Source organism: Onychomys torridus, chromosome 6 (genome assembly GCF_903995425.1).
Source record: "Onychomys torridus chromosome 6, mOncTor1.1, whole genome shotgun sequence".
Lineage (NCBI taxonomy): Eukaryota > Metazoa > Chordata > Mammalia > Rodentia > Cricetidae > Onychomys > Onychomys torridus.
The window spans coordinates 8,164,711-8,188,954 of record NC_050448.1 but is presented as its reverse complement, the minus strand read 5'-3'; the positions used below and the strand labels follow the sequence as shown (position 1 = coordinate 8,188,954).

The 24,244-nt window shown below is 42.4% G+C and overlaps 1 protein-coding gene across 7 annotated transcripts in view; it reads right to left on the bottom strand.

Annotated features, from left to right (window-relative positions):
* Positions 1-24,244, bottom strand: part of Pld1 (phospholipase D1) — a 223,393-nt gene that overhangs the window by 93,465 nt on the left and 105,684 nt on the right. For all 7 annotated transcript variants that reach the window (XM_036190361.1, XM_036190362.1, XM_036190357.1 and 4 more), the window contains 4 exons: positions 20,893-21,045; positions 17,919-18,068; positions 16,882-16,965; positions 9,090-9,171 (listed from right to left, as the gene is read on the bottom strand). In XM_036190361.1, the coding sequence (XP_036046254.1) occupies positions 9,090-9,171; positions 16,882-16,965; positions 17,919-18,068; positions 20,893-21,045 (469 nt within the window). The remainder of the gene's footprint in view (positions 1-9,089; positions 9,172-16,881; positions 16,966-17,918; positions 18,069-20,892; positions 21,046-24,244) is intronic.

The window sequence follows — 24,244 nt, the reverse complement described above, 5'->3', positions numbered from 1 at the left end:
ATCACTGTTTTTCGGGAATTTAAAACATATCATTACCCACAATTTAAGATTACAAGCTACAGAAAGCATCTAATCTGAAAACACAACACTATCATCAAGCTGTAATGTTTGTTCACTATGGTATTCACTAGAGACCGCAGCAGGGTTTGTGGGTCGAAAGCTATGAGAAACCATTCCAGTGATGGAAAAGGCCGAGGACAAATGCATGTCAGGTAACAGGCAACAAGTGGTAGAGGGCCTGGCTTGCAGGATCTTTCTCCTGAGCCCTGGTCAACATTTGCTACTTTTCTTGTATTATTTGATATTGATATTGAAACTGCAGGGTGTTTCTGGATTATTGAAAGTTGCCAAAAAATCCAGACCCCTCGTACTCTGGTCATCTCAAATGGACCTCTCTAGGGTTGGGGATGCAGCTTGTGGATAGACAGCTAACAACCTGGGCTTCTTCTCTAGTTCAGAAAGGAAGGAAAGAGGAGGAGACAGAAAGGAGGAAAGTCAAGGAAGAGATAGAGGGATAGGGGAGGGAAGGAAGGAAGGAGAGAAGGGGGAGGGGAGGAAGGGAGGGAAAGAAGGAGAGAAGGAGGAAGGGGGAGGGAGGAAAGGAAAGAGAGGAGGGGAGGAGGGGTATAGAAGGAAGGAGAGGAGGAAGGGATAGGGAGAGAAGGGAAGGAAGTAGAGAATGAAGGAGAGAGGAGAGAAGAAGGGAAGGGGAGGAAGAAAGAGGAAAGAAGGAAGGCAGTCAAGGGATGAGAGGGAGGGTAAGGGAGGGAGAGAAGGAAGGAGGAAGGGAGAGGGGGGAGCAAGGGAAGGAGGGAGGGGACTTCAGCTCTCTGAATCCACATTCCCTCTACTATCTCTCACTACTATTGGGGAATATTATTTTTAAATGTATTGCATTTTTTCCTACTGCTTTTGTTATCAATTCCAAGATGTGATTGATCACATAAAATTAACCTGTGAGCAGAAGGCCGAGTAAGCAAGTAGCTGGCAGGAGGTGGTAAGGAGGAACCGTGTGTAGCAGGAGTGTTTTAAGTAGGGGCTGAGAGAAGGATGAGGGTTTTTTTTTTAACGATGCCAGAAAAGGGACAAGGTTAGCTACTTGCAATTCATCCTCTCTGAGCAAGTGGAATTCTACCTTAATTGTTGAATTGTGAGTTATTTAGATTTAGATATTAATCTAAATATACAATCAGATATACAATCAGGTAGGGTTAGAGGTCATAAAATTTCCCAAGATCAAATTCTTGGTGAGGGTCAGTATGCTGATCTGCAAAGACAGTATATGTTGGATAATAACACCCTGATTCTATGTTGTATAGCAGCTTTGAATGCTTGGGACAGAGCTGAAGAATCAGGAAAGAGGACTGAATCACTTATTAAAATTATACAAAGCCCAAAAGAAGCTTTCATTGATTTTTTTTTAAACAGATTAATATCAGCTGCAAATAGAATGATATGTGATCCAGATGCTAGACAAATATTAATTGAAACTTTGGCTTTTCAAATGCTAATGCAGCATATAAAATGGTGATTAGGCCTTTAAGAGCAAGATCAGTACCCATAGAAGAATGGATCAGAAATACAGTTGATATTGGCTCATATATCTCTAAAGATGATACTTGGATAGGAGTACTGCTTTCTAAATATATGAAGAAAAACAAAAATGTTAGGTGTTTCAATTGCAGTAGACAAGGTCATTTGAAGAGGGAGTGTAGGCAAGGTGCTCCAAGAAGCAATGTTTATTCTAGAAAAAATTCAAACAGAAGGCCCCAGCCTTCTGGAGTATGCAGAAGGTATGGCAAAGGCTGGCATTGTAGATCAACAAAGGACAGGCAGGTAACCCTTTGCCATTGAGAAACACCCTGCAGTTTCAATATCAATATCAAATGTAGTTCAATTATTGCCTACCAGCATTGGGGAAAATCCTCCACAAAACAATTAAATGATTTACTGCCTGTCATTAAAAGGCAAACTGATTCAGATGCCAGAACAGCTTTAGAAAATAAAACAAAATTTTCAGGAGAAACCATAAAGCAAATATTTTAGCAAATTTCTATAAATGAAAAGACCAAAGTTAAAAACATGAATAAATGGCATAGAAATGGAGGGTTTGATAGACACAGGTGCAGATGTAACAATAATTGCACCAAAATCATGGAATCCAGGTTGGCCTCCTCAAGAGGTAAATGTTCAGCTTTTAGGAACTGGCAGTTTATCTCAAGTAAAACAGTGTAAGATGGGTTGAATGCATGGGGCCGGAAGGACAGAGAGGAAAAATAAGGCCATGTGCAGCTAAAATAGCAATGAATTTATGGGAGCATGATTTACTACAGCAATGGAATAATCATTTTAACATTCCCCCCAATCTCAGACAAACTATAAAATATAGAATGCTTCTGAGAGAAATATCAAAAGATACTATCAAGGACAGTCACAGATCATTCAAGCTATACATAAGCAAGGCACTACAGCTGTTGGTATTTCAAAGGTACCAACAGCCCTACCTTTAAAATGGTTAACTGACAAACCTGTTTGGGTGGAACAATGACCTTTGACATCAAAAAAGTTACAGGCCTCAGAACACCTGGTACAGGAGCAGTTAAGTGTTCAACATGTTGGAGAATCAACCAGTCCCTGTAATTCTCCTGCATTTGTTATTTTAAAAAATCTAAGAAAATGGAGAATGATAACAGACCTAAGAGCTATTAATAAGGTGACTCAGCCAATGCAATCCTTACAACCTGGAGCCTTCTCTATTACCTAAAGAATGACCTATTATTTATAATTATTGATTTAAAAGACTGTTTCTTCACTATACCTTTATAAGAAAAAGATAGAGAAAAATTTTCCTTTATGGTGCTTACTTAAAATAATTATCAGCCCATTAAGAAATATCAATGGAAGATTCTCCAAAAAGGATATTAAACAGCCCCACTCTGTGCCAATATTTTGTTAGATAGCCATTGGAAATAATTCATGTACAATTTCCTCAATCTATAATTTACCATTATATGGATGATATTTTACTAGCTGATTCAAATGTAGATACTTTAGAGAAAATGTTTGAAAACATAAAGAAAATTTTGCCTTACTGGGGATTACAAATTGCTTTTGAAAAAATACAAAGAGGAGATTCTATTAATTGCTTAGGATATAAAATAGGTTTACAAAGAATTCAACCCCAAAAGATACAAATCAAGAGAAATCAATTGCAGACTCTAAATTATTTTCAAAAATTGCTGGAAGACATTCCTAGCTATGGCCCACTACTGGAGTAACAAATCAAGAACTGAGTAATTTAAAGGTGACAAGGACTTAAATAGTCCAAGAAATTATCAGCTGGCTGAGAGAGAATTTGCTTTGGTGGAAAAGGAATTATAGGATGCACATGTGGATTGTTTGGATCCAGAGCTTGATTGCATTCTGATTATTTTACCCTCTAAGCATTCCCCAACAGGGATTTTAATGTAGAGGGAAAATATTACCTTAGAGTGGATATTTTTTTTTACCATACAAACAGGGTAAAAATTAACATATGTGGAAAAGGTCTCTGAGCTTATTCTAAAAGAAAATTAAGACTTCGTCAGTTGACAGGAATGGACCCAACAGAGTTGCAGTAATTTTTTAGGAGAGATAAGTAGCAATTATCAAAAAAAACCAGGCAATTTCAGTTTATAATTAAAAAAACTAATTAGATTTCACCTCATATAGTAAAAGGTACCCCAATTTCTGGAGCCCCTATCTTTTATACTGATGCAGATAAATCAGGTTAAGTATCAGCAAAAAATAAGTAAAGTGGCTCAAAGCCCTTATGATTCAGTTCAGAAATCAGAATTAAATGCTATTCTCATAATATTATTAGACTTTTCAGAACCTTTTAATATAATTACTGACTCAGTATTCATAAAGAGTTGTTTTACATATTAAAACCACTGAACTTACTCTTGATAAGTCAGAATTCACTTTGTTATTTATATAATTACAGGAAATAGTCAGGAATAGGAATCATCCTATATATAACACATACCAGATCCCATACAGGTCTGCTAGGCCCTTTAGCACAAGATAATAATGAAATTGAACAGTTATTAATAAGAAATGTGCTGGGGATCTCAGAGTTTAATTTTAAAAAATGTCAATAACAAGGGTTTAAAAAAGGAATTTTCCATCACTTGGCAACAAGCCAAGGAAATTATAAGAAAATATCCTACTTGTTCTTTATATAACTAAACTCTACCTGCAGGAAGTAACCCAAAGGCTACTCAAAGAAATGAAATTTGGCAAATGGATGTGTATCATTTTGCAGAATTTAGAACATTAAAATATGTATACCATACCATAGATATATATTCAAGGTTTCAATGAGCAACAGCTTTGAGTTCTGAAAAGGCTGATTCTGTAATTACACAGAAGCTTCTAATTATTATAAGCAATGCCCATTATTGGGATACCTGTACAAATTAAGACTGGCAATGCTCCAGCATATCTGTCTAGTAAAATGAAACTTTTTAAAAATATTATAACATATAGCATATTACAGGTATACCACACAACCCCACAGAACAAGCAGTTATAGAAAGGTCTAGTCAAACTTTAAAAGAAATGATTAATAAACAGAAGGTAATAACAAAGACCTCCCAGAGTAGATTGTACAATGTTTTATTAACTCTAAATTTCTTAAGTGCTAACGAAAAAGGAACAACAGCTACAGAGACATTAGATAATAGGAGAAAACTGATGAATTAAATCAACCTCTATATTTTAAAGATGTATTAAACTCAGAATGGAAACCAGGCTATATGTTATGTTGGGAGAAAGGTTCTGCTTTTGTTTCCACAGGAGAAGAGAAGCTATGGATGCCATCAAGACTGGTAAAGAACAGATTTGAACAGGAGAGCCTTCCTGGTGAGGAGGTAGCTAAGAGTCAAACTGGCCAAATGGTATATTTCCAACAGGATACAATTTCCTACGTCTTCCTAAATACTTGTTTTTGTTGTCTTACATCTATAAAAGGGAAATGGTCTTTTATAGTCCCAATTTAATTAAAATTTAAAGCAAGCTTTAGGGTTGGAGCATGGCTCTCTCCTTCTCTAAACCCAAGCATGTTTGTTAAAGGAAAATCCAAAATGTATGTCTTTTCGGAAGAGCAACCTGATGTGGGACAGAAGAAAACCAAAATTTAGCGACTTTTCTATTGCCAATAATTTCATAAGCCTTTGGCTTTAAGTATTTAAAAAATTCCGTAAATGTAAATATTAGTTATAAATTATGACTATTCTATATATGACATTTAAAATGTTTGGGTTTTTAGCAGTGAACCATAACCATTCATAACAGTGACCTTTGACTTCTCTAACAGAAGATGGGGTCCCACAATAAGGATTCTATAGGGACTGGGTGATGCCATTAAGGGACAAGCACTACCCAAAGATCAGTATCAGACTACAAACTGCTCTGGACAACTCTACTTCTTTTTTTCTTTCTTTCGTTTTTTTGAGACAGGGTTTTTCTGTGTAGCTTTGGAGCCTTTCCTGGAACTCACTCTGTAGCCCAGGCTGGCCTCGAACTCACAGAGATCCACCTGACTCTGCCTCCCCAGTGCTGGGATTAAAGGTGTGTGCCACTACCACTTGGCTTTCTGGACTACTCTAAAGTTGCTTGGTCCAGCCTCATAGGATACTTTAGCCAAGATTCCAGATAAGCTCTGCACTTTCCCATTACACAGAGTCTGGACAATAAATGTTGCAGTTGGTTTTCTCAGGACTTGGCCAATATTTCAGTTTTTGAGGGGTATTATCATCCCCAGACAACAGGAAGTAATTTGGGGGGCACAATACCCACATTCCTAAGAGGTGGGGAGAATGGTATTTGGTGTGTTATATGGATGATTGCCTTCATTTTGGGGGGTTGTTGGTTAATTATTACTGGTATTGGCAAGGGTGGAAATAATACAAATGATATTACATTCAAGAATCTCTTTCAAAAACGAAAAAAAAAGAGGGGGATATAGGAATGATAAGATAGAAGGGTAGATTATTGAGTCTACTTTAAATAATAGGGTAGATTATTGAATCTACTATAAACTAAGGAACAACTATTGATCGCATATGTTTTGTATTTGTAAGGACACAAATTTAAGGTAATTTTTGAACATGCTGGACCCATAGAAAAGACTGCTGAACTTTGCCAAAACAAGGTGGGATGGTCCTTCAGGGTTCCTGCTTCACAGAAGAAACTGCCACACATTCTGCAGGACACAGAGGAAAGTGCCTGATAAACTTTTCCAACATAGGTGGCACAGTCTTCAAACTTCCTTCTTCATTGAAAAGTCTGACAGATACTTTGGGCATGTAGGCTAAAGATGAATGCCCCAATGTTGCCGAGGAACTTTGGGTGACTGTCCAGGCAGTCAGATGTCTCTGTCATTTCTAGAGTTTTGGAAGTTGTTTGCAATGCATTTTTTTGTTTACTTAAATAATATTGTATCCTCCTGGGGCCTTTGATGGAGTTGAAGACTAGACATAGTTGCAATTTTCCTTAGATATGATAGAAAGTAAATTAAGTACAGAATTTTGGATTTACTAAAATAGGATAGATTATGGAGTATTTTCTTTAAATGTATCAAACACAAATGAACTGGAATTCATTACATTGTGAATGTAACCTTTACTTGGTAATTCTTATTGTAAATAGTCTTACTATGTTAAAGTTAAAACCTTTCACTTTTATTTAGAAAAAAAGGGGGGAAATGTCAGGAAATACTATTTTAAAGTGTGTTACATTTTTTTTCTACTGCTCTTATTAACAATACAAAGATGTCTTTGATTAAATAAAATTAACCTTTGAGCAGGAGGCTGAGTCAGCAAGTAGCTGGCAGGAAGTGGTAAGGAGGAACCACATGTAGCAAGTGTTTTTTAAGTGGAGGGTGAGAGAAGGACACTGGGGTTTTTTTTAGAAGATGCCAGCAAAGGGAGAAGGTTAGCTACTAGCTATTCATCCTCTCTGAACAAGCAAAATTCCACCTAAATTGTTGAATTGTGAGTTCTTTAAAGTTAGATAAGTTCCTTTAGTATCTTTGAAAGCGTCAGTGCCTGAGGAACAAAATCTCCTCAGACTGTGGCCCTTGTGGCCAGAGCCATTGCTTAAGTGGCAGCCATTGTAGATAACAAAAAATAGCCAATAACATACTACCACATCCCAACCCCACTTTGTTGACCTACCCTCATCCCCTAAGCATCCTAACTTTTCATCAGAAAGTCCACACCACTGGCTTGGCTCTCAGCCCCACACCCAGCTGCAGCCATGTCCCAGTGGGAGTCCAACCAAGCCTGCCACCTTACTCTAACAGAGCATCCCTGCTTTCTCAATGTTTACTGCACCTGTAGAATTTGCCCACCCTAAGTTCCCCCAAAGCCCTCAGGCTGTGAGATGCTCCAGAGAGGCCTGCCTAATGTTCTCCCTCCATCTCCTGAATGTGGCTATTTTCTCTTTTGATATGTTTATGGATTTTTCTTTTATGAGCATTTATTAAATGCACAAACTAAAGTGTTTTTCATTCTGACATTTCACGCTAGTGTGATGTGCTCTGATCATCTTCAATTCCGTATTATCACACACACTGTACCTCTCCCACTATTCCCCTCCTCTGCCACCAAACTCTCCTTCTAATGTCATGTATGATCTCTATTGTTTTTCTTTGTTATTGTTATATGAGCGCGCGCACACACACATAAGCTGTTGGGTGTCACTTGTCTGTATATGTGTCTAGGGTTGACCATTTGGTATTGAATGACTAATTGGGGACTCTTCTCTAGGGAAAACCGATTCTGCCTTTCTCAGCAATCATTAATTGCATGTAGTTCTAACTACCCATGGCTAGTGAGGCCATGGACATAGAAGAGAACTCCTTCCACTTTCTTAAACCAGCACAATGTCTAGCTGCATTCTAAACATCTTATCCTGATATGCACAGATGAGTGTTACTCTTGCCCCTCATCAAAGATGCTTCTTTTGTAGCAGATGGAGGCTATTACAGAAAGCCATAACAGGCTACAATACAGAGAACAACCGAGTGTGCCAGCCCAGCACCGGCACTACATCTGTAATGAAACCCACATCTAAGGCTAAGGGAGGATCACGGAAGAAGGGGTGGAAAGATCTTAAGAGCCAGAAGACCAGGGTGTCTGCTGAGACTGTCTTTTTATAGGACAGGGGAGCTGCACGCATGTGGATCACAGGGGAGCTGCACATGTGTGTAGATCTTTACGCCTCCCCAGCTTAGGAATCACAGTTTATCATACATGCCCTTATGATCAGTCACGTTCCTAAACATGGGGAGGTATTCAACAAGCTCATGCTGACTAAAACCTAAAGAAATTGAATTTCCAGACAATCACTATGGGGGAGGGTCTCCCAGTATGAGTGAAGGTTGCTAGCCAAGCCTAGAAAAGTTTGCTGACATGGAATCTTAAGGAGAATTAGGAGAGGTGCTGCTTCACAGAGAAAAAAATGGCGGCGGTGGGGGGGGGGGGGTAATTCCAGATTCTTTACCACATAGGAAATTGGTCAGTAAAGCTAGGTCTCAGCCTAGAACATGAGTCTTCAGTAAGAGCTGGCTGGGGTGGGCTGGAAAGACATCTGCTATAGCACCCTGGCGATTTGCATCCTACATAGCTCATCACAGACACACAAGCTATTTAAGGAATATGTGAAGCAAACTTCCCAGGCTCAGAGTTTCCCATTTTGTGAATGGAACAGATTATACTGCACATCAAAGCCATGCTGGACAGATAGAAAGAAATGTCATCTTTCCATAGGATCAGAACTGAGGAACTCCTAATCATTCTTCTACCTCCTTACAGTGTGCGCACACTTACAGATTCTGGGTGAACACTAAGAATATTCTTTTTGTTATAAAAAATAAGTGTTGTCATTAAAAGTGTGTGTCATTACAACTGGTTTTCTGTGCTCCTTGGATAAAACCCAGCCAGTGCCTCACGCAGGCTAAGCAAGCACTCCAGCTATGACCCAGCCTCACACTGACGTGAGGGTTGTCAAAACATCTGTGTGAGCACTGTGGACATACTCACTGCTTTCCGTTTGAGGATGCAGTCCAGTCTCCAGCGGTTGCCTTCCACCACTGGGCGCTTCAGGAAGATTTCTGGACTTAACCTGAAGTCACAAACCAAAAGGAAAGGGATTGAAACCAAAGATGATGTTCCCTGTGCCAGAGACCAGCTTTAGCCACATGCCACCAAGGCATGATCTCTACCCCAAGGCCATGAGCAGCTTCATAGAGGAAACTCTGTCCAATCAAACCAATTCAAAACCCACACCCCTAATCTCAACATTTGGGAGGTGGAGGCAGCAGAGTCACAAGTTCAAAGCCACTCTCAACTACATAGGGAGTATGAGGCCTCTGGGCTACATAAGACCCTTTCTCTCTGTCTCTGTCTCTCTATCTCTCTGTCTCTGTCTCTCTCTGTCTCTCTGTCTGTCTCTGTCTCTCTGTCTCTCTATCTCTCTGTCTCTGTCTCTCTATCTCTGTCTCTCTCTCTCTCTCTCACTCTCTCTCTCTCTCACACACACACAGAGGTATTAGTGACTATCCACCCAATTTCTCTGCCATGCCCTTCTTTGCTGTCATAACCCACTTTCCACTATTGAATTAGACACTCTACATTTGTGCAGCTAGAGCTGACTTGATCCTGGACAATGAGATATTTGACAAGGTAAATAGGGTTAATGAGAAAGTTTCCCCCTTGATGGAACACACACACACATACACACACACACAAAACTCACATGGGGGGGGGGGGGGGAGACAGCGCATTGCAGCTGTAGATGGGAGCTGTATGGGGAAGGGTGCTTAGAGGGATATAGACATAGCTAAATTCTAAGGGGATAACCAGAACCCTGAAATTTCCAGGCCATTTCCCCAATCTCAGGATTGCTTAATTTTGGGTGTCTCATTAAAAGAGAAAGCCCTCTTAAAATTCAGCTACAGCAAGCCGAATGCATTCTAACTGACACATTCATGTGCACACACTGACTTCCAAGTACAAAGGCAGTGTCTGTGGAACCTGGGGCTTTCTGATCAGGGACACCAATACTATTAAATTCTGTGAAGGTGAAAGTTACCCCTGTGCTCATTACCCCTTATAGCCCAGCCACAAGGTATCTAAGGATACCTCCAGAGTCACACTCCCCACAACCCCTTTGCTGGGGTCTAAAGGTCTAAAGGTCTCCATCTGATGTAACTCCTCTGTAATAAGGTCTCCCCCAAAATGGGAGGCCTGGTGGAGCAGGATGAAGTGGAGGATTAATCTCACGGCCTTCTGTACTGAACATGGGCCTTCAAGAGGTCCTCCACATGAGGGAGAGCAGCAGGATGGGTAAGAGATAAGGATTAAAGGTAATCTCATGCATGCGCTGTTTCAACCATCACAAACAGAAACAGTTTCAGTGGGCAGAAAGAGCCGTGATTGCTGTCAAGTGTCCCCTGGACAGACAGGCTAGGTGCAGCAGGAGCTCACAGCAGCTGTGGTCACTAGCACAATATCAAGCCAGTCAAAGTTCCTGTATGGGTAGGAACACAAAGCTCACCCCCTGAGGGTGAGGAGCAGCTGCTGGCTGCTGGGGAGAGTCCGGTTTCTTTAGGGGTGTGGTCCCTGGAATTAGCCAAGCTCCAGTGGGGAGCCCTAGGCACACACAGAGACAGATAGACACTGATTAGATTCAGTGGATTAAAAATAGAGGCCATGGAGTTTAGATACAATGAGGGGCAAGATGAATTGGAGGGGATATAGTAAAAATGCATTGTGTATAATGTAAAAATGTATAAAAATAGATAACATTCTCAAGAGCGCACACCTTTAATCCCAGCACTCGGGAGGGAGGCAGAGCCAGGTGGATCTCTGTGATTTGAGGGCCAGCCTGGTCTACAGAGTGAGTTCCAGGACAAGATCCAAAGCTACAGAGAAACCCTATCTCGGAAAAAAAAAATTCTCAAGAGAAAATATATATTAGAAAATAAAACCTTCAAATTCTATAAAAAGAATAAAAAAGTTTTCTGCCTAAAAACTAAAAGAAAACTATTTTTAAAATTTGAAAACCACCGGGCAGTGGTGGCACACACCTTTAATCCCAGCACTTGGGAGGCAGAGCCAGGAGGATCTCTGTGAGTTCTAGGCCAGCCTGGTCTACAAAGCGAGTTCCAGGAAAGGCGCAAAGCTACACAGAGAAACCCTGTCTCAAAAATCCAAAGAAAAGAAGTAAAATTTGAAAACCAGTGTAATTCACATTAGCTGAAAAAAAAAAGGAAGAAAAATTAAAACCAGAACAAAACATGCAGAAATAAAGAAAATTCATTCACAATTAAAAACTCTTAACAAAGTACAAATAGAAAGCTCACTCAGGGCTGAAGGGATGGCTCACAGCTCAGGGCAAGCACCCCCTGTTGCTGAAGAGTACCCAGTTCAGATCCCAGCACCCACCCTGGAGGACCCACAGTTGCCTATTGCTCTATCTCAATGCCCTTCTCCAGTCTCTGTGAACAACTCCCTCCTACACACACGTGCACATATACACATAAATGATTTTTAATACAAACTGAGCTTGCTTAATAGGGAGCACATGTTTAAAATGTGCCCCATGTCACATCACTGTAAGAGCTGAATTCTCTTACTATTGGGGGCGGGGTAGCAATGCTACCACAACCACTTGGCATCTTACGGTGACTCCACCCAATGCAATAAGACAAGAGTACAAAATACAAAACACACTAATTTGAAATGCAGAGGTTAAATCATTTTCATTCCCGGGTCGTGTCACGTAAGGAGCAAAACCCCACAGAATTAGAAAAAGGTTGCCATCACTAATAAGTGAACTTAGCACTGTCCCAGATATGAAGGCAATGTATAAAAATCTACCTTTTACAAAAACATGAAAAATCTGATGTGCAGGCTGGAGATATGGCTCCAGAGCACTGGCTGATCTTCCAGAAGACCTGAGTTCAAGTACCCACAAGGCAGCTCACACCTGTCTGTAACTCCAGTTCTAGGGAATCTGACACCCTCACACAGACACACATGCAGGCAAAATACCAATGTACAAAAAATACAAATAAATATTTTTTTAAAAATTGAAGTGCTGGGCTGGAGATGTGGCTCAGAAGTTAAGAGCACTGACTGCTCTTCCAAAGGTCCTGAGTTCAATTCCCAGCAACCACATGGTGGCTCACAACCATCTGTAATGAGATCTGGTGCCCTCTTCTGGCCTGCAGGCAGAACATGCAGGCAGAATACTGTATACATAATAAATAAATAAAATATTTTTTAAATATTTTTTAAAAACTTGAAGTGCTTATTTAGGAATTTATCGAATTGTACGTATCGGACACCCCCCCCCCCCGGAGCTGGTGAAATGGTTCATGCTTGCTGCTGAGTCTGACAACTGAGTTCGATCCCAAGGACCTGTGTGCTGGAAATAACTGACCCCTGCAAGTTCCCCTCTGTCCTCCACCTGGGTGCTGTGGCACACACATACACTCGCATACACATGTAATTTTATAAAGAGCTCTATGTGGATCAGTACAAAACACTACTGAAAAAATGAAATGATGCTCATTAATTGAAAGGCTCAGTGAAGGGCAGAAAAGGATTCAAAGCTTGTGTAACCAGTGCTAAGTTTACTGGCCATTTGTTCTGGAAATGGGATTAGCACAGAGAACTCTGGTTCCAGCTCGACAAGAAAGAACAGGGTTGCTTGCAGAGGCTCAGGCAACAGCAGGGAGCCCACAGGCACAGAAGATTCCTGTTAGAGCAGAACTGATCCCAAGGGTGACATAAGTCCCCAAGGGCTCCTTACACTGGCACTGTTTCAGGATCACATGTTAGGGCTGGGTGAGCCAAAACTCCCATTTCCAGAGAGTGTACTAACAAGGGAAGCCGTGAGGAATTGGAAAACAGCTGGGCCACCGTGGAGAGGGGAGAGCTCAGGAAAGCAGTCCCCTGGAGCTGTTTATGGTCTCCTGGCTCATTCCCAAGCTGTCCCGACACTGAGGGGATTTGACCACAGCAAAATTTATCTAAGGAGTTCCAGGTCCTGAACTAATAGACTGTGGCCATGCCCCAGATCGACCACCAGGTGGCGCACATTATATAGCCCAGACAACAGCAGAGCAAAGGCTAAAATTGGCATTAATACCCCACGCCTAGAGGATGCAGAGATGGCCTGGAAGTTAAGGGGACTTGTTGCTCTTGCAAAGGATCCAGGTTCAATTCCCAGCACTCACATGATAGTTAACAGCTATCCATAACTCCAGTTCTAGGAAATCCAACACCCTCTTCTTCCCCAGCACACAGTGCATATACACACATGCCAGCAAACACTCATACTCACACAATGAAAAAAAAATCTAAAAACAATTGTTAAGCACTCCAAATGCTGCTTGGAACTTTCTGTCTAATCCAAATGAGGCCATGGCCTGCTAAAGAAAACATTCTCAGGGAGGTGGTGTCGAATGCCTTTAATCCCAGAACTCGAGAGACAGAGCCAGGTGAGTTCAAGGCCAGCCTGGTTGACAGAGCGAGATCCAGGACAAGCTCCAAAACTACACAGAGAAACCCTGTCTCAAAAAAGTTAAAAAAAAAAAAAAAAAAAAAAAAAAGAAGCCAGGTGGTGCTGGCCTACACCTTTAATCCCAGCACTCAGTAGGATTCTGTGAGAACTGAGTTTGAGGCCAGCCTGGTCTACAGGGTGAGTTCTAGGACAGCCAGGGCTACAGAGAAACCCTGTCTCAAAAAGTGAAAAAAAAAAAAAAAAAAAGAAAGAAAGAAAGAAAGAAAACACTGTCCACAGATTTAAGTAAGACTCAAAGTCTTACATCAGCATGTTAATTTTTCTAGAATACAATTGAAAAAAAAAAAAAATACTGGGCAAACAGCAACAATGACAAAAAAAAAAAAAAAGCAACTTGCATGAAATAAGTACCAACAATAGGTACTGTGGATGCTGAGATTATCACTATTTACTTCACATGTTCTTAAAATCTCTATTTATTTGTTTGTGTGTGCATGCCTGCATGCATGTGCGTGCGCAGCCGCCCAGTGCACATTTGGACATCAGAAGACTGAATCTCGGGTCATCAGGCATGGGCGTGGCAAGTGCCTTTACCCACTGAGCCATCTCACTGGCCTGATTATCTAGTTTAATCCCTTATCAGATATTATAAAAATGCAACTATACATAAAGATGAACAGAAGAAGAAAATCCTCAGGGAAACAGAAGATATTGAGAATCATAAAATTCTAAAATAAAAAGACAATCACCACAAAAATACCAAACTTAGCTTCATAAGCTCAGTGCCAGAATGAAGGTTATGAGGGTAGCTACCCAGAAATTATCTAGCACTGGGGCTGGGGAGGTGGCTCAGCGGGGACAAGTGCTGGCCACCAAGCCTGATGACTGAGTTGGAGGCCTGGGACCCACATGGTGAAAAGAGAGGGCTGTCTTCTGCACAGTGTCCTCTTGACCTGTACATGTGGTGTCTGCAGCACACATGTACATACACAAACCTACACACGCACACAAAATAAAACATATATTTAGAAAAAAGGAAATTATCCAATATAACAACCAAGAAGGAAAATAATGAAAACTATGAAGCCAGCCTTGGAGACTGAGATGATGTGAGGCCAGCCTTGGAGACCGAGATGATGTGAAGGGGAATCCTAAGTACTGGAAGCTTCAGAAGAGGACTTTTTATATCTGAAGAAATAAGAGTGAGACCTTCTCACATCTGGCTAGAGACATAGGACAATAAATTCATGAGCCTCAGAGTACCGAACAAGATAAAACCCAAATCATAACCAGAGTGCTGGAAAGTACTGCAGAGAAAATAGTACATCGCGCTGAAAATTTCTCTTCAGAAGTGCCGGAGCCAGAACAAAATGCACTGTTTAACAAGAGTGCATAAAGGCCCTGGACGATTGAGGCAGCCGGATCCAGAAGGACTTCTCCAGAGCTGCAGAGACCAGAGAAGGGCCATGGGAGAGGAAGAGGTACGGGGAGGAGACTAGGGAAGGAGGGGTGGCCCTAGAACAGTGAACAAGTGCCCAAAAGGTGCAGGGGAACATGTTCATCATCTGAGGGAATCACCGATTTAGATAGATAGATAGATAGATAGATAGATAGATAGATAGATAGATAGACAGATAGACAGATAGATAAATAGAACCACAGGCCCTGTTGCACACTCTCTGGAAAAGCAGCCACTGGGATTCTCTTCACCCAAGAGGAGGTTACTGTGGGGGCTTCATTTCAAAATTTGTGTTGTAATAAGGTGCAGGCCCAGGGCCACCATGGGAACAAACAGCACCCAATTCATTCTCCTTCGGAAAGTAGAGAAGTCATGTAGGTTTCAGCTCCTTAGGTGTTTAAATGGAAGTCTAAATTTGACCGTCCAGAACCTTCCAAAGAATGTTACTTACATTCTTGCACGAAAATATGGCACCAGTTGGAAAAATGTTTCACTCATTCATGTCTTAGCCAAAGTTTTAGGGATATTTTCTGTCATTGAGCTTTGGACTTATTCTCATGAGTGCTGAGAAAGTATTCATTAAAAGAAACTAAATCAGAAAGCTATTGTCAAGCTTCATACATAAACAATACCTGAAAGAAATAAGACAGAGACAGAAGCAAAATTTCAGGCCAGGCTGGCTCAGGTCAGTAACCCCAGCACTCAGGATGCTGAGGCAGGAGGACTGTAGGAGTTGAAGCCAGCCTGGGCCATACAGTGAATTCCAGTCAACCCAGGTTTCAAAACAAGTCCATATCTCTCAAGGAGGGTAGAATAGATTTAGAAATTCACTTTAGTTCCTAAGGGTATCATAGTCCAGGCCATTTTCATCTCCATCTCAGCCCTGTTGGCATCTGTGATGGGCTTCGGTGTTCTATGATGATGGATGGTAGCTGGAACTGAAGTCAGACCACAAACACAAAGCCAACACAACTCCACAGATCAAAGTCCCTCAAGTGAGCTTTAGATATGAGATTCCCAGACACTTTGGTAAAGTGAGCATCATGACTCTCATGGTGGTTTTCACAGCAGGCTGAACGGTTGAAGTCTGATGGGATGCCAGAAGAGCTGCCCAGGCCTAGCCCTCTCAGCAGGAGTAGCAAGAGCAACTATCTCAGTGTCAGAGGGAAAGTTCAGGAGCTGTTCCCTGGATCGAGTGAAGGACACAGTAAGAGATGGGAAGACAGCTAAAGAGGATGGACTTTCCATCTCCACAGCCACAATTGCATGGTAGCATATCAACACAAATATTTGCATGTCTGCTTCCAAAACCATTCAAGAAGGTATTTGCAATAGTTACCATTGGTTGTCAACTTAGAATCTAGTAGAATCTAGAATCACCTTAGAAACAAAACTCTGGGCAGTTCTGTGAAGGAGTTTTTAGATTGGGTTAACCGAATGGGAAGACTTGTCCTAAATACGTGATAGCATCACAGACTGAATACAAAGGAGAATGTGAGAGGGACACAGGTGTTCGTCCCCCTCTGCTTCATGACCATGCATACAAAGTGACAGTCTTTCATATGCCTGTCACCAGGCCCACCTCCCACAGCATGACAGACTGTGCCCTCAAACTGCGAGCCAAGACAAACCCTTCCTCTTCATGTTGTTCCTGTCACAGCAATTAGAAAAGCAGCCAATGTGACAATTTTGGGAAGTCTTTCGCTGGAGTCTGCTACTTAGTTGGTTAAGACTTAGCCAAGCCATCATGACTACTGTTGGTTTCCATAGTGTGGAATTCTCCAATGCACATTTCTAAGCAGAGATGCTTCCAGACAACATTTTCGTGGACAGATACTAACCACCAGTCTGTGATAAAAATCTCTTCTGATGCGCCTTCCATTGCATTTGCAATATCTTCAAAGTAGCCTTTGGCATTCACATACCTGGAAGACAAAGGCTTTGTTCCTTCATTTCTTTTGATTTTTTTTTTTTAATAAAACAAGACAAAGAAGAAAAATGAATATATCCTAGGCTAAGGCAAAACGTCACAGGCTCTGCCTCGTCCACATTACTACCATTTTCCTTTGAGTAACAGGAAACAAGACTGAAAACATGATTTTGCCTCCATCTGTTACTTAGGAAAGGCAGTTAGGAGACACACACAGACTTCTTTGTTTAGACCACAGCGTGTCAATCACTCTCATAGAGCCTTCTCATTATACTGGTTTTTCAGCCAAGCCTAAAAGCTGACCAGCTCAAATCCATGGGTGGAAAACATAAATGATTTAAACTTCCATTGTACTTTTAAGAGATACATAAAGTTACAGTTTGTTTTTCTTTTTAGGACTGGGTCTCAGGTAGCTTAGACTGGCCTCTGATTACTGAGCCAAACATGAGCTTAAAATAATGATTCTCTGGCTTCCAATTCCCAGTTGCTGGGATTAAAAACCAGTGCCATCATGCCTGATTTTATAGAGTACTGGGGATCCAACTAGGGATTCATGTATGCTAAGTAAACACTGTAACTTCCCTATGTACTCAGTCCTGAGGTTGATTTTAAAAATCAGAGTTCTATCTAGGCACAGTGAAGCAGGCTTGCAATCACATGTGATGGGGGGTGAGGCAGGAGGATCAGGAGTTCAAGGTCATTTTTTGCTACATTGCAAGTTCAAGGTCCAACTGGACTTCACAAGATCCTATCTCACAAAACAAATGAAACTTCAAAATCTAAAGGCAGGTAAGCACACCATTAAAGAGCCTCAAAATCCAAGCTTAAAAGACTGACCTATGATCATACCTTTAAGTAAAAATCCACTGGTTTAGTTTTGAGACTGATTCCAGGTAAATTTAAATCATTATAACAGTAGATGAACACCTGTGAGCAAAAATACCTCACCATTTAGCTAAAGTGTTCTCATGGACAGCAGCGTAGGAACCGAAGCGATGGTCTTTGAGAAAGTCAGCGCCATGCTTCTGAATGAACTCTTCTATGGCTCCTCCCCACCACCGAGCATGTCGGTAGCTGTTACATTTCAAAATCAGTGTCCTTAAAGAAAAGCAAAAGCAGGTGTTGGGGGTTTACTCTGAGTTCCAGCTCTTAAAACATATTTAAAGATTAAACGTGACACAGCAAACATTAATTGACATTTCCAGTTCATGGACATTTGAAAAAGCAAGCTTCTAAAACACTGCGGTAGAATTTCTCACAACACTCACTGAGTCAGAACTTCCTTGTCAGGTTCCCCACTTACTCAAGCAGGCAGACACACAGGAAGGTGTTTGATGTAGACCTTGAACTGCTTGGGAGATGAGGAGGGACATGGAGAAGGTAGAGTGAGGTCACACTTCTGCCCAACTGACCATGTCCTTATCGGATGTCTCTTCTCCTTGGAATCCAGCAAAGCTATACAAAGCAGCATCCCCCACTCCTCTCCTCCTGGTGGGCGGGGACAAGGACACTAAAGCCAGTCCCACCCAGTGAGAGCAGCTCTAAGAACAGAGTGGTATGGAAAAACACTCCCTCCCTCCCTCCCGCTGAGTGTGCTGTGAGGGGTGAGCAGCCTTCCTGAGGCCGGAAGGGGACTGGTCTGAGGATGAGGCAGATTCCAGAGCTAAGGAAACCTAGGAAATGTGTCTTAATGGTGTGGTTTATCGTGAGAACTAATCACCCAACACGGCTAATTAATTGGCTCTGGAATAAGCCAGTTTACATTAGGTTTTTCTATCACTTGAGCAAGCTACCTTAAGTTGTGACAGAATTAAAAATATTGAGATAAATTCTGGTGGATTACAGGAAGGAAAAAAACAAAACTTTATCCCAAGCGTCAGAGTGACTGGCTATTACCAAGAGTGAAAATAGGTTACCTCCACTGAAGTTCAAAGGACAAGGTGCTGGCTTTAGCTGCCCTACGCCATGCTGATAGAAACAGGGCTGAGTGAGAAGGCGGAGCTCTGCTTTTGTTTGATTATTTGGGGGCGCGGGGGCGGGGGTACACAACAGTTCCCATGGAAAGCAAGGAAGGGGCCCTGTGCACACATTCTGTAATGAATTATTTAAAAGAGCACAGGATTCCAAACAGCCCTTCTCAATACTTCACAGGCGGGTGCTGGCCTGGGAGAGCGACTGTCCAACAGAAGGGCTGGTGGGCTGTGGGGACAGGGAGGTGAGGGGGTTGGGGTGGGAGAGAAGCATCCCCAACAGGTGTAGTGGCGGATTGAGCAGGACAAGAGGGCTCAGAAGTCACCTGGGGTCAAGCTTGCTTGGGACAAAGCTGTTCTGGGAAGATGGTCCTATCAGCCCAGTGAGGGAGGAGGGGAAGAGACTGAGAGCCAGCCAGATGCTCAGGAGACAAAAGTGTTGCAGGACAAGCCTGATGACCTGACATCCATCCCTGGGACCCACGTAAAGAGAGAACCAACTTCACAACGTTTCCCTGTGACTTCCACATGTATGATGTGGCACTCGTGCACCCCTATTCACACATACACCACACACACGTGTATATAATAATAAAAAATACTTTTTAAAAATAGGAGGGCCAGTGGGATGCCTCAGTGGGTAGACACACCTGCCATCAAGCTTCGTGACAAGCTTGAGTTTGATCCCCCAGACCCACATAGTGGAAGGAAGGACTGAGTCAAACATACACACAAATAAATGGATGAATAAATAATAGAAGGAGCAAGAGGGAGGAGGCAAAAAATAAACATGTGAGAAGGGATTGCAAAGAGAACTGCCAACACAGAAGCTAAGGCTGTAGTAGGGGCGTTGACAGAGGAAACAGAGATCAAGAGCCCTAAGTAAAAGGAGAAGCTGGCCTTGTTGGCTGAAAGGACAAGGAGGCAGGAGAAGCCTGGATTTCAACAGATCCACTTGGTGTGGCCAGTAGAGATAAGGAAGCATTTCAGTAACAATCCTGAAAGTTAACTTCTAGAGAGAAGGAGGAAGCTCCATGTTGTTTTAACCCACCTCACCCTACACACATGTACATATACAAGCATGCATGCAGGCACACATGGCTGCACACACATATTAAAGAGAGATATACATGCCTGTTGTAACTGTGCAAAGAGAAATTATGAATATTCATATGGATGAGAGTGTTCACACACACACACACACACACACACACACACACACACACACACACACACACACACATACTTTTTCAGGGTATTACATCTGCCAGAAAGAAATCTACAGCAGCACATAATGTATTTGCTAATAAAATATATAATACATGTACATTTCATATCTTTTCAAGATACCTTTCTCAAAATCTGTACACAGACAAGATTTTGCAGATCAAATCACTCTAAAGATGTTCATTAACAAAATATATTAATTTATAAAATATATAAAACTTTAAAAATGCAAACTACCAATTGATTCATTCAACGAATTGGTAGATGGGTTGCCAACTTTGTTCTCCAGCTCCATGGGATCCAATGTCCCCTTCTAACCTCTGCAAGCACTTGTATTAATCCACGTGCACCTACCACATGCACACACACACACACACACACACACACACACACACACGCACACGCACACGTACACACACACGCACACGTACACGCACACACGCACACGTACACGCACACACGCACGCACACACACGCACACACACACGCACATGCACACACACGCGCGCGCGCGCACACACACACACGCACACACGCACACATGCGCACACACACACGCACACGCACACACGCACACACGTAAGTTCCACTACTTCTGATTGAGGAGCTCCAAGCAACAACTACAAACATTTAAATCCAGTTTACTCCTTTTTCATGGGTAAGAGAAAATTTTGGCCTTGGAGAGACAGGGGGAGAAATAAGTTTTAAACATTAGAAATTTCCACCTTGAAAGATTATCGATCCGAAGTCCATATTTTGTTTCTGTGTCTTTCCTTCCCACTTTGATTCTGAATTCTTTATCTACAAGGAGGACGAAGGCAATGGCCCCACTGTCTGGTTTCATATACAGCAGGAAGGAGTCTTTCACTATTAACCACCTGGAAGGAGACAACAGGGGTTTCAAGGCTGAAGCAAGAGAATTAACTACCATTCACATCTTGATGTCATGTCTCACCTGGGGCATCTGTGCCTTTTCAAGACCACCACTAAACAGACATGGCTCAATGGCACAATGCTCGCTTGCCTAACTCGCACAGGGTCTGATTCCCAGGAGGGAGAGTAATTACTACAAAAACAAGTCTTTCCATTGTCCCTCTCTGTGTGTGGACACCAAGCAATTAAAAAGAATTCATTCATTCATTCTTGGAAGGAAATCCCTGATGTTGACAGGAGAAGCACCAGAGATCCCCTTACTGAAGAATGGAGTTGGGTGGTATTTGCTCACATAAACCATCATAAAGGCAACTGAGTCTAGAAAATTTAATAACTACATCCAATACTCCACATATTCTGTTGTTCATTTCAAAGTCTCTCTGGTTGAAGGATCATTAATGAATAATGTCCAACAGTACACAAGTAGCTCTCAAAGACACTTCATTCAATCCAACACTCAAGAGCTTCATAAAGGAGGAGCAGAGTGGCAAAGTGGGTGTTAGTGTAAACATATCACCACCAGAAAGCATACAGATATTTGTTCCCAGAGGAGCTGGTGAGCCTCCTGGATGCAGAAGCCAGGGTCCTTCTTGGAGAAATGGGTAGGTGCTAGGAGGGAGGAGGAGTGTTGGGTGCAGGGGAAGACCTTGGCCCCTGCAAAGAGCTGGGGTCTGATCGAGGGTAGGAAGGATCCCAACAAGTGGAGCAGGGCCACAGTCATCCTACAGAGCAGAGAAAGATACGGATCAAAAGAACACTTCGAGTTTAGGGACAAATGTGTGTTCAATGACAGCAGGACATGAGCCAAGACTACAGTGAGGGGCTGAAAGCTAAAGATCACACACCCTCCTCCTCACACGACCCCCTCCAAAACGTAAGTAAATAAATGTAAACTAAATCTAGAACAATTATTTACTAAAACTACTAGCCATGGCATACTTGAATGGGCTTTATAAGTAGAGACAACGCAGACAAATCTACATTGTCTTCTATAGAGTCTTGTTGCATTCATTTGGGTTTTTGTATAGGCTGCCCCTTCCCAGTGGGTACAAGGGGATTGGGCAGGTTGCCTATTGTTGTGGAATACCAGTTGAAGATGTGTTACATTTGCTTATGCTGTGGAATATTTGTTAAGTGATGCAGAAATGTACTGTATTTTTTTATGTTGCATTTGTTTAACTCTGTGAAGCTGTGTTACTTTGCCTGTCCAAAACATCTGATGGTCTAATAAAGGGAGAATAGGTGGGCTGGCAGGCAGGGAGAATAAATAGAGGCAGAAAAGAGAAGAGGGAGGAGCAAGAACAGGAAAAGCAGGAGAGAGGACACCAGGGGCCAGCCACCAGCTATACAGCAAGCCACAGAGTAAGAAGTAAAAGGTGTATGGAACAGAGACAGGCAAAGGCCCAGAAGCAAAAGGTAGAATAATTTAAGAAAAACTGGCTAGAAGCAAGCCAAGCTAAGGCTGGGCACTCATAAGTAAGAATAACTCTCCATGTGGTTATTTGGAAGATGGGTGGCAGGCCTCCAAAGAGTGTGAGTAAAAACAACTGACTAGAGCCTGCAGTAAAGGAAGTATGTGCGATGCAGGAACTAAAGGAAAATGATCAAGGTCAGAGCAAGCCTATAGCTAACCACAGGGTGATGCACCTGGAGGCACAGCACACAAAGGTTTTCTCATGGAAAAAAGAAATGAGGTCCCAGCAGTGTGTGGTGGCTGATGCCTACAATCTCAACACTTGGGAGGACAAAGAAGGAGGATAGTTGTAAGTTCCAGTCCAATTCCAGTGCTGGAACTAAAGGCAAGCACCACCGTGACCAGCCAAAAGCATAAAAATGGAAAAGTAGGCACTGTGAATGAATGTCACCTTTAGAAGTTACTCCTGGTGCTTCTAGACACCAGCCAAGCTGTATGGAAGACTCCCACAGTGTCCTCTGAAAGCCACCATCTGTCTATGCTGTCTGATACCTGAAATTCTTCAGCTGTGACTCAGAACATGGAAATATAGAGGTGAGGCTAGAATCCCTACCCAAAGATTTACCAAATCTAAAATGACAAAGTTCCCTTCCAGGAAGAACCACAGCTTTTCAATTGAAACATGACTCCTTCCAAAGTAACATCAGTAACAAATTCTTCTCTCCTGTCTGTTGTCAGCACCCCTGCAGGGGAGTGAGCTCAGTACTGGATCCTCAGGACCTTTGACTGGGCTCCTGGGGCCACAGTCTATACTGCAACCCCTTGTCAGCACAGTGCCTGGGTCTTCCCACCTCACCCCCATCACCACTGAAATCCACGCCATTTCTACTTCTCCATTTACATATGACCTCATTTTCCCCAGAGCTCCATGTGCCCAAGGGCTTGGTTCTACAGTGTCTCTCAGATTCAGTAAGAATTCATTCACGGACTTATTTTAAATGTTGACTTCTCCTGCTGTGTGTGCCTTTGTATCCAATGTATGATGTTGGAATCACATGGGGTATTTTACTTTGGTAGGTGACAGCACACCCACTGTCACGTTGTTCAATTGTCAGCTGATTCCTTCAATCATTAGTTACTGGCACGTCTGAGTCATCCCAACAAGGTGGTGCTGACCACTGATGACTCCACTAATTCTTCCAGTCTGGTCTGCTCACAGGCTGCAGAACTCTGGCAGCCCAGAGTCTCTGGGAAGGAAAAAAAGTATCACCGAGGTTCAAAGCTTAAGTGTAGAAAGCTGTGTCTGGCACACAGCAGATGACTTAGGAAAAAGGGGAGGAGTGGCCAGCAGGGCCATAGGAGCCTGGGAAAACCACCTCTAGGAGAGGCCACTGTTGGAGAAGCACTGGCGGCTACCAAGCCCTGCAAGTTTATCCTCTTCCTGCTTGTGTGGCTAGCTTGTATTACCCATGATCCCCTGGAGCTCCCTTCCCTGTTCTTTCTACCTGTCTTCCTCTGCTGCTGCTTCCTCACAACATCTCTCTAACAAACTCCCTTGTACCCTGATGCCCTTAGCTCAGCCTCTGCCCAAGGTTCTGTACAGTTGAGCCTAGGAAGATAGCTCAAATGGGAGTCTCTGGCTCTCCTATACTATTGCTTATATTCTAAGGAGCTGCAAAGTCACATGTGAGAGCTGGGTGTGGTGGTAAACATCTGTAATGCCCCACTTG